Consider the following 11,095-nt stretch of genomic DNA (forward strand, 5'->3'; position numbering starts at 1 on the left):
TCATGTGATTGCTGGCGCCATTATCAAGGTACCAGACCTTGTCTAAGGATGCTTCAAGTTCTTTCGGTTTTACATTCTTTTCATTGAGATACACCATCTCGTGCATCAAAAGAGATTCTGCTTCATGTGTATCATCTTCTTCTTTCTCCTGCAGTTCCTAAAGTTTAATCAATTTAAGCAAACGATCTGGACACTCGGAGGCGTAATGTCCCAGTTTGTCGCATCGAAAGCATGTTATCTTAGTCTTATCCCTTTGCTGATAACCATACTCCCTCGGTTGATAGCCAAAACGACCACTGTTGAATCTTCCGCGACCCCTACCATGGCCACGACCTGATCCTCTACCTCTACCTCCATCATAAAAAGATTCCTGCATCGGTGGAGCACTGTTTGTATACATAAGTTTCCCCTGGCCATCTTGTGGAGGAACGTTTGCATACAGAAGTTTGCTCGGACCCTCTTGTGAATCTTCCTCTTCTTGGATTCGTTCTTCATAGGTTTTTAGTCTTCCAACAATATCTTCAAACGTTGTTGTTTTAAGATCAATAACCTGCTCGAGTGCTGCAATTATATGTATATACTTCGTTCTTGGTAAGCTCTTTAGAAACTTCTTGACAATCTTTGTTTCTTCAATAGTTTCTCCCAAGGATGCAGATTTGGTAGAGATTTCTGATAGTTTTCCGACAAAATCATCAATTGTGTTGGTATCCTTCATCTTCAATCTATCAAATTCAGCCATCAAAGTCTGTAGTCGTGCTTCCTTTACCCTCTCAGCGCCAACGTTTCTTGTTTTGATAGCATCCCAGACAGCTTTGGACTTTGTTTGATTACCAACTTGTAATAGCAATGCTTCTGGTATTGATTGGAACAGCAGAGCCCTGGCAAGATCGTTCTTCTCAACGTCATTTGACCCTGGATCAATTGTTTCCCAAACCTTATTCACTCGCAGCATCACCTCTATCTTCATGGACCAAACCGTGTAGTTGGAACTGTTTAGCATCGGAGACTGCAATGATGAATGACTTCCTTCCTTCGGTTTATTGGTGATGGTAGCTAATTCACTCATGTTTTAAATCGGAACCTGGATAGCTCTGATACCAAATATAGAGTCTGAATATTAAGATTAAGAATTATAAAAGATATCTCCTTTTATTAGCTTTGAAACTCACTCAAAACAAAGCCTCTCAATCTCTCTCTCTCAAACTCATACATAAATATAGAGTCTGAATATTAAGATTAAGAATTATAAAAGATATCTCCTTTTATTAGCTTTGAAACTCACTCAAAACAAAGCCTCTCAATCTCTCTCTCTCAAACTCATACATAAATATAGAGTCTGAATATTAAGATTAAGAATTATAAAAGATATCTCCTTTTATTAGCTTTGAAACTCACTCAAAACAAAGCCTCTCAATCTCTCTCTCTCAAACTCATACATAAATATAGAGTCTGAATATTAAGATTAAGAATTATAAAAGATATCTCCTTTTATTAGCTTTGAAACTCACTCAAAACAAAGCCTCTCAATCTCTCTCTCTCAAACTCATACATCAATCTCTCATCAATGTATCTCTATTTATATAACACCAAAAACAAAAACCAAATCCTATTAGGAATCCTTCTATGCCTAGATATCTCCTAAATATATTTGATCTTATCTTCCTTAACCATTGTTCGGTTAAATAATTAACTTACTACTCAAGTTAAACCTCAAGCTTATCCAACAATGTTCACTTAATATAATGACCAACTTAATAGTTGATGTAATCGTAATTTGAGGAACAAGATAATTACTTTAATCTTTAAGGAATGCGCATATAAATTAACGTATAATCCAAATAAACTCAACACATAGGAAAGAATCGTTGTTTCTTTTTTAGTTTTCTTGCTATAAGGTAAATAAAGAATCGTTGTTTCAACTCATATATAATTATAAATAGTATGAAAAAGAACAGAGTAATAGTGAATTTACAGTAAGCCTTTATAGATTACGATTGGTATTAAGTTACAACCTAAAGGAGAAGAGATCGAGAGAAGAAAAAAAACAATATGTAATAAAAACAAAAAGAATCAATGGGGAGAAGCAGGACGAACTTTGGTTTTGAAGAGGAGAATGTAGAGTTTGTCCATTGAGAAATAAATAAAACAACCTGTGGAGTGTGTCACGAACGACCCGAAACTTGACCCTACGATGCAATGCCATGCTGGTCCATACCCTTTGTCAAATTCCTGCATATTTTTTACAATATCTCACTTACATCAATATAAATCCCTTACGCAAGTGAACAAAACTGAAATAAATAATTGAAAATTTGGATCCTTTTTACAAGAAAATGGATCTGGTTAAAATTTCAACTATGTCATCAGAATGTCAGACTTGTTTTACCAAATGTCTCTCTACACAATATTTCTCGAAATGATCTTTATAGTAGTCAATCCTTAACGTGAAGATTGAGAGAGAGAGACAAAAGAGGGATCCAGAAAATAAGTTAGAAAAAGGGATAAGAGTTTGGAAGAGGACCACATGGCTCTGTTGGGTCATTCCCCTTGATGCCCTTTTCATACATTAGCTGGACCATTTCCCCATCACTCTGTTTTCTTATTTAATTCTCTTAATCTATTCACTCTTCCATCCATTTTATTTTTGTAGATCCAAAAAACCAATAAATTAATTGTTTTCTAATAGTATTTGCAGCCCATTGAACACCCGGTCATTTGTTTGATATTGACATCGAATATCATGAAAAAAGCAATTGGTTATAATAAGGCTTAAGAGAGATGGATGATGTGTCATTTTCCTAGCATACTTTGTAGTCCTTTTAATGACTTAGCGACAATAAGTAATTTAGATGTTTTAGGTATAAAGAATGAGATGTTTGCCTACTTGTTCGTAGATATGTGGCTTGAACGAAAAAACCAATAGAAGCTATCTCAGTCTCATCATCAATTTCTATGCCCATTCCAACAATTTAACATACAAATTTTAAGGACAAACACAATAAACTTAGAGACGTTCTAACACTGTAAAATGTTGAACCTAAAACACCAAGACAAGATTAAATACTCAATTACTTACTCATATTTCTAAAACGGGATTAATCATAGACCAAACTCCAATCTAATCCAAAAGTCTTTAGTTAACATGAAAACACACAAAAGAAGTAATTCCAGTAATATATAAAATATATATATTCTAGGGATATTATAAGTTTTGGTATTTATCAATCTTTTTTGTCCTTGACTTGATGAAAAATCAGACTCTTGGGATATAGAAATATTCATGCATATGTAAATTATATGATTAAATAAGAGAAAGAGACAAAAAGGAGAAGAGGAAAAAAAGGGGTTACTAACCTTCTTGAGATTGAAAGCCATGTGCTTCGAACTAAACTTCTCCAAACTATCTAAAGTCATTCTCGCACACCTAAACGCATGTGCCTGCATAAACCCCGGCATGTCCGCAGCTAGTATCCTCACCGTCAACATCTCCGCTGCTGCAGCTATCCTCGCCGCCGTATCCTTCTCCACGTGAGACACCGATTTCCTCCCCTCCTCCGCCGCACCACCACCACCGTCTCTCTTTCTTTCGTTATTTCTACTACTACAAGTCTCCAACTCGAAGATGTCTCTCATCACATGGTTTTGTGTTTTGTGCGACTGGACGATTGGTTTTGCTTCTACTTCGACTTGAGGTATCGATGGTCGGATCGGGATCTTTGGTTTGGATTTAGGGTTTATGAGTGAATGCTTCGAAGTTGTGATGGAGAATTTGTAGAAGTTCATGAGACTTTTCTTCTTCGACTTTTTGGTTCTCTCTTCATTCATTTTTGTTTATTTTTTTCCTTTTTCCCGTAACAATATTTTGTTGTGGAACTCTTTTAGTGGCTCATATGCGTTATTTATACGGAAGAGTCAAGAGACATACTTTTAGTCCTCTCTCTATTATTTCTTTTGATAATTGAATATATAGAACAAATCCCTTTTATAATAAAACGGAAGTACACAACATTGTTTTGGTAGACTTTATAATTTTAATAAATGGTTACAAATAGGTTATACATATATTATAAATTAATCCATATATTAATTGTAACAAATAAAACTTAATTGTAACAGAAAATCTTAAACTGGTTATTCCAAATTGATAGTTCATGGATATTCCAAAACTTTATTTTCGGAAGATCACGTATATGGTTCCAAATATCTAGAATCACAATATTACTGATTTATTTTCCACATATTTTATTGATAAACATAAACCACATCAATTAAAAAGTTATTAAAGGGATAAAAATAGTTTAATCTCAATAAAAAAAAAATCAAATCTCGCTAATTTAACAAGACTAATTGTGATCTTCGGGATCGTATTCAGAAATTAAAAATTAAACTTTAATGCTAGATTAGGACCGTGATAAACCACATCAATTAAAAAGTTATTAAAGGGATAAAAATAGTTTAATCTCAATCATAAAAAGAATCAAATCTCGCTAATTTAACAAGACTAATTGTGATCTTCCGGATCGCATTCAGAAATTAAAAATTAAACCTTAATGCTAGATTAGGACCGTGCTAGAGCACGGATTGAAATTTCTTTTATTTATATTACAATTTTAGAATAAAATATAATTTATATGATAGATTTTAAAAGTTTTTAAAGTCCTAATCTATCATTAATCGTGATCTTCGGAATCGTATTTTATTCTAAATTTATTATATAAATAAAACTAATTTCAATCCGTGCTCTAGCACGGATCATAATCTAGTTTAATAATTATTATTATAACAAAACGAAGTGCATCCTATGCGTACCATATACATATATAACATTTTCTTATGAACTTTTATTTTTATATAGACTGGTCTGCAAAAATATAATAATTAAAATTGTAACTGGCTAAGAGTGTACTAACTAAAATATTAACTAATCTAGTGTCACATGTAAATAATTTGCTTAGCAGCATCTTAATAAGGGTCATGATGGTTATTATAAGTTTTGCACAATGTTCATTTTTATGGACTTGCTTTGCTAAAACACAAATCTTAAACTATAAAAACAGAGCAATAATCCTAAATTCAGAATCAATGAGGCAGTACCTCCCAATTGGAGCTAGTTGAAGTGACAGTGTGGCGCTGACGGAAGATCACCAGCGATAAAAATGACACAGGAGAATCAGAACGTGAAACCTGACTAGCGATCTCTTTTTTCATGTGTATGTTTTCTATTTACATGAATTATTGTATTTTATTTTCTTTCTTTTTGGTAAAAATAGTGATTCTGTGATCTAAAGCTCAGTTAATAGTAAATTCAAAAATTGCATTTGGTTTTTCATTTCTTATTATAGTCATTTGACTCATTTCCATGCCGTTCAATATGTAAGATAACACCATAATACTGTATACTACATTTTGTTGGAATTCTCTAAATAGTTTTTTTTCCCTTCATATTTGTTTGTTTATGTAGTTTAGTATCATCGTTTTGTTGTTTAAATCTATTAGATCAAATTATTGGTGACAGAACATCGACACTAATAATAAACGATGATATTGCAAGTCAGAGTCAAATTTGTCGTAATTTAATCACCGGTATTAATAGCCCTTTAATCTCTCATATACAGTGTAATCTTCGCATTCAATGTGTATTCCTGAATAATCTCATTTTTCAATTATTCAACCATTTCATTTTACCAAGTTCAATGTTAGCCAGATTAGTTAACATTTATATGTTTCGATGCAACAACAAGATGTTATTTGTAACAAGTAGTTTTGTTGGTTGGTTAATTGGTCACATTTTATTCATGAAATGGGTTGGATTGGTATTAGTCTGGATACACTTCAAATTAATTAAACCGGCTCGGCCGTATCAACACCAAGCTAAGACAATAATAAGAGCAGAGATAAATTAAATTAAGTTATGTGGTTTAGAAAGTGAATAGGGTTGATTTGTAGAATCAAACCATGTGGCTTTGTTCTAAGTCAAGTGAAATTAACCTCTTATTTTCATGTCAACTAGTGAAATCAACATGAATATATTAGAGTATGATTAATTAATAAGTTAATTCTGTATGTTGACAAGAACACTTATTGTTCTCAAACACTGTTTTCCGGGTCCCCGAATCTGATATTTTTATAGTCGTTACCCTTATCGATTAATGCTCAGCAAATCAGGACCCTCTTGGCTCTTGTCATCCAACCAATTTGGTAGGGGTCTTACACAATTTTGTTTTTAATTAAGAATTTATGTGCATTTGTTTTGTTTATAGTGTGTGTTTTTAAAAAATCTATAGCAAGATATCGTGACAATATTTATGGTAGTACAACAAAACGTAATTGAATTCCAATATAAAATTATATATTATTAGCCACAGATTTTTGGTGGCCAAGGAGTTATTAAATCTGTAGTGATATATATAAATCAAATATTAATCACGCATGTCGATAGATTAAGTTTGTGGTTGTAACAGTGATATATAAATGTGTGGTCAATCGTTTCAAAAATGCAACGAAGTAACCACAGTGAATATTCGTGCGTATGACCATAGATTTGCTTAGCTATGTGGGTTAAGTAATCACTAAACAGCGACTACGTTATTGATATCATAAATGAATGTATATTGGTACAGACTGCCACTATGGTATGAGGCCAATTGACAGTTTCTATTGGTCATGTTTATGTTAGTGGCTATATAGCGAACACATGGCTAGCTACAAATATTTATAGAGTTGGTTAATTACTACTACGTAGTTAGTAATATAATCCACATATACCTAATTAGTTAAAATATATACAAGTAGCTAGTTAATTATAAATACGTGTTGTTTCAAACAGCCATAATTTTATGCTATAATAACTCAGATCATGTGAAGATTTTGGTGCATCGGAAACTTTAATAGTTTGATAAAGCTAAGAACCTCACCATCATCCTTTCAAGTTGGATAATGTGTAACTGCAAAACTATTAAAAAATACAAACTCTAACAAAAAAAATTGAGACTACAAAAAATGCTGTAGAAATTTGAAAGATTTAATGTGTTAACTATTGTAGTTGTTAAAAATAAAGCTTGCCATCCACCTATTCAGTCAACAAAAACTAATACCAGATTGTAGAAACAAAGATAGCAAAAGGCACCAACAACTTGGGCTAAACTGGAACACTTTCCTTCAGTATCGTCTAAGGAACCACAAGCCACCTCTGAATCTATCTCGTTGCAGTGGCGGGCACGTCCTTGAGTTCCTTAAGTACCTTGACCAGTTCGGCAAGACCAAAGTCCACGCTGTTTCTTGTCCTTTCTTCGGACAACCTAACCCACCGGCCCAGTGCACTTGTCCTCTCAAGCAAGCTAGAGGAAGCCTCGACGCTCTCATCGGCCGTCTAAGGGCTGCTTTCGAGGAAATCGGCGGTGGTCTTCCCGATTCAAACCCTTTCGCTGCCAAGGCCGTTAGGATCTATCTTAAGGAAGTCCGTCAAACTCAGGCTCAGGCTCGAGGGATCCCTTACGACAAGAAGAAACGAAAACGTCCTCATACCACAGCCACGGCTACTCCAACCGCCGGTACTCATGAAGACGACGCCGGAGGAAGTAGTGATGCTACCTTGGTCGTATAGTCGAGAATAATCCAATCAGATACCCAATGCTAAAATCTTTTTAAAAAATGGTATCGTAATCTACTAATCATCATGAGTGCTTTACTTTCTAAATTCGTACTTATGAGTTATATATTTGTAATAAAGTAGTTTTTAATTTTGTAAAAAAATTAGTTTTTATATTTTCTTATTTAAGTTGTTTTGAAAATTAAGGGTAAAACTGAGTTTTAATTATTATAAAACCTATATGACCAAACCTAAAGTATATATGAACATTTTTCTTTTAAAATGTCCTTTTTCTAATTATCCCATAATACATCTGATATCCTTCTTACTATAACAACTAGGATATATCCCGTGCTTAAAGCACGGATCAACATTTTAAAAAAATATATATAATATAATAATAAAAATTATTGTTTTATTTTTTTAAAAAATTATTTTGTTTGAGATAATATTTATTTTTAATTGTTATGTAAATCTATTAGTCTATTTGAATACTAATTATTTTAGAATATTATAGTATTTTATTTTTGACATATTATTATAGTTTTATATTGTTTATTTGTTGTATTTGCATCATATTTTGTGAAATATAAAATAGTAATTTTAATATTATAATTGTGAGTAAATAAAAATTATTAATTTATCATCTATATAAATTTAGTTTTACCAATCCGCCGATGTGGAAATTAAAACAGACATTTTCATAAATTGAGTAATATATCTTCGTTTTAAAAAATTTAAATCACAACATATGCAGAAAAAAATATGCATTTTATTAATTATAAGTATTATATGAAAGTTCTAAACGATTTGTAAATAAAATAAAATAAAGATGATAGGAGAATCATAATTTGAAATCTTAACAAAATCTTTGAATTTAGTTATTAAAATTAATTGTATTGTATACTTGGATATAAAATCTTAGTTTTTAAAATTCTGATTGGTTTATATATATTTTTAAAAATAATTAGTAATTTCGTCCATAATTTATTAGAGAAAAAAATATTTTTTTAGTTTTTTTAGATTTTTTAATAGTTGATATGTGAGTATTTTTTTATTTTTAATTTAAATATATTTATTTAAATTAGTTAATTAAGCTTAATTATTTTTTTCTAATGTCAACAGCAGCATGAAAGTTAAAGCTGAGGTGTCACACTGTAAAGAAACGCATCCAAGTTTTATTGTATTGATCATACTTTATATTAGTTTCAAAAAATATATTTGAAATAAATTTAATTAACACTATTTAGTATCCCATAATTACAATATTTTTAATATATATATATATATATTCTAAACATTTTGATTTGCTAAAAGAAATTTAAATGCTTGGGGGTCATGTAATGGAGCAGGTTAGAATTTATACAAATATGATTATATAGTTTTTATGGGTTGTCTATTATACTAAAGCACACAAAATATTTTCATTTTGAATTACTGTAACATCCGTGAACCGGAATTCCGGTTTAGGATGTGCATCGATCGATGCAGTAGGAGCATCGATCGATGCTGAGTCAATTCTGTGCGTTTTGACTTAAGTCAAACGCTGCGTTTTGGGGAAAAGAGAAAGGGGAAAACCCTTAACTCGTTTTCTTTTGGTCTCATTCGTGTTTTGGCCGTTTCTGAGAGAGAAAAGAAAAGAGAGAAAAGTTCTTGAGAGTTCTTGGAGTTTTGGTGTTTTCCTGAGGAGATCTGTAGCTGGGATTGCTGTAAGAGCTTCTAGGAAACGTTTTCTTGCTTTTGTGTTGTTCAGATTCGTCTTGGCACAGGTAAGTGCAGGACCATGGCTTATCTAAGCTAGAGAATTCAGTGATTTGCTTGTTGTTTGTTGTTAGACGTATTAGGTTGTTGTTATGGACGTTAGGAAGCTTTCTTGTGGCTTGGGATTGAGTTTCTGTGGTTGTAGGAACGAGATCCGGCGAGAAACTTCGGAGAAATCACGGTGCTCGACGTTGCGTCGATCGATGCATAGCTTGCATCGGTCGATGCAAGTGCGAGGACGGCGCGATGAACTTTAGGGTTTTTCGTGTGCGTCGAGCATGCGTCGGTCGATGCAGACTGGGTATCGATCGATGCAAGTGTACTTCTGTATCGATCGATGCTTCTCCTGTTGGCATCGATCGATGCAGTTGTGGCATCGGTCGATGCTACGTCCTGTTCTGTTATTGTTTGTTGATTGTTGTGTGAAGATTACTGATACTCTATTGCTTGTGTGTATAGCCCAGTAGATGGGAGGATTGCCTTACTGAGTGTTTGTAAAATACTCATGCATTGCAATATGTGTTTGTGGTGCAGGTAAAGGCAAAGTGTGATCGTGGAATCCAGGCAATGAAGAGGAGGATGTTCTAGGAACTCGGTTGATTGTTGATTTGGCATTGTTAGGTTGCTAGAGTTTAGTCTTAGAGCATTGTTTAGGATTGCTGGTTATTTGGTTTATGATGTTTGGATCTTTAGTTAAGATTGGAATTTATATTGGATATTTATATTTATTGGATTATTATTTATTGGATATTGGTATTATTATTTCCGCTGTTGGTTGTGTTTGTGGTTAGGTGACTAGTGGGTATGGGACCACTAGTTGTAGTTTATTTATTATATTATATTTATATTTATTAAAAAAAAAAAAGGGTCGGTCGTTTCATTTTGGTATCAGAGCCCTTACGGTTCTAGGTTTGGGTTCACTAGGCTTTGTGCTGTAGATGTTTAGGATTGCTGGTTATTTGGTTTATGATGTTTGGATCTTTAGTTAAGATTGGAATTTATATTGGATATTTATTTTTATTGGATTATTATTTATTGGATATTGGTATTATTATTTCCGCTGTTGGTTGTGTTTGTGGTTAGGTGACTAGTGGGTATGGGACCACTAGTTGTAGTTTATTTATTATATTATATTTTTATTTATTAAAAAAAAAAAAGGGTCGGTCGTTTCATTTTGGTATCAGAGCCCTTACGGTTCTAGGTTTGGGTTCACTAGGCTTTGTGCTGTAGATGTTTAGGATTGCTGGTTATTTGGTTTATGATGTTTGGATCTTTAGTTAAGATTGGAATTTATATTGGATATTTATTTTTATTGGATTATTATTTATTGGATATTGGTATTATTATTTCCGCTGTTGGTTGTGTTTGTGGTTAGGTGACTAGTGGGTATGGGACCACTAGTTGTAGTTTATTTATTATATTATATTTTTATTTATTAAAAAAAAAAAAGGGTCGGTCGTTTCATTTTGGTATCAGAGCCCTTACGGTTCTAGGTTTGGGTTCACTAGGCTTTGTGCTGTAGATGTTTGGGATTGCATGTCTTGATTGATTATGTGAGTTAGTCAATTGTGTGTGGCATGGAGTCCTAGAACATCCTCTTCGAGCCTATTGGTGATTCCACGGTGAGTTTCTATTTCTGTGTTAATTAGTAATTGTTTGCTTAGCCTTCTGTTCATGGCAGTGCAGATGGTTAGAGGTGGTGCTGTTGCTGGTCGAGGTCGTGGACGCGGTCGTGGTCGCGGACGT

General features: G+C 33.0%; 2 protein-coding genes across 3 annotated transcripts; one reads left to right on the forward strand and one right to left on the reverse strand.

Annotated features, from left to right (window-relative positions):
* On the reverse strand, nucleotides 1,911-3,950 carry LOC104770391. Of its 2 annotated transcripts, none has more exons than XM_010494811.2 (2): nucleotides 3,355-3,945; nucleotides 1,911-2,229 (listed from the first exon to the last, which is right to left on the reverse strand). In XM_010494811.2, exons 1-2 carry the CDS (start codon nucleotides 3,823-3,825, stop codon nucleotides 2,071-2,073), a joined length of 630 nt encoding a protein of 209 aa, XP_010493113.1. In that variant the 5' UTR covers nucleotides 3,826-3,945; the 3' UTR covers nucleotides 1,911-2,070. The 2 variants fall into 2 exon arrangements, with proteins under 2 accessions (XP_010493113.1, XP_019097342.1); XM_019241797.1 differs by lacking the exon at nucleotides 1,911-2,229 and adding an exon at nucleotides 2,239-2,679 and having other exon boundaries at nucleotides 3,355-3,950.
* Nucleotides 6,601-7,648, forward strand: LOC104772391 (protein LIGHT-DEPENDENT SHORT HYPOCOTYLS 5-like). Its single transcript, XM_019241837.1, has 2 exons — nucleotides 6,601-6,606; nucleotides 7,043-7,648. The coding sequence occupies exons 1-2, from the start codon at nucleotides 6,601-6,603 to the stop codon at nucleotides 7,601-7,603; spliced, it is 567 nt and encodes a 188-aa protein (XP_019097382.1). The 3' UTR covers nucleotides 7,604-7,648.

The sequence above is a fragment of the Camelina sativa genome, chromosome 20, assembly GCF_000633955.1.
Source record: "Camelina sativa cultivar DH55 chromosome 20, Cs, whole genome shotgun sequence".
Lineage (NCBI taxonomy): Eukaryota > Viridiplantae > Streptophyta > Magnoliopsida > Brassicales > Brassicaceae > Camelina > Camelina sativa.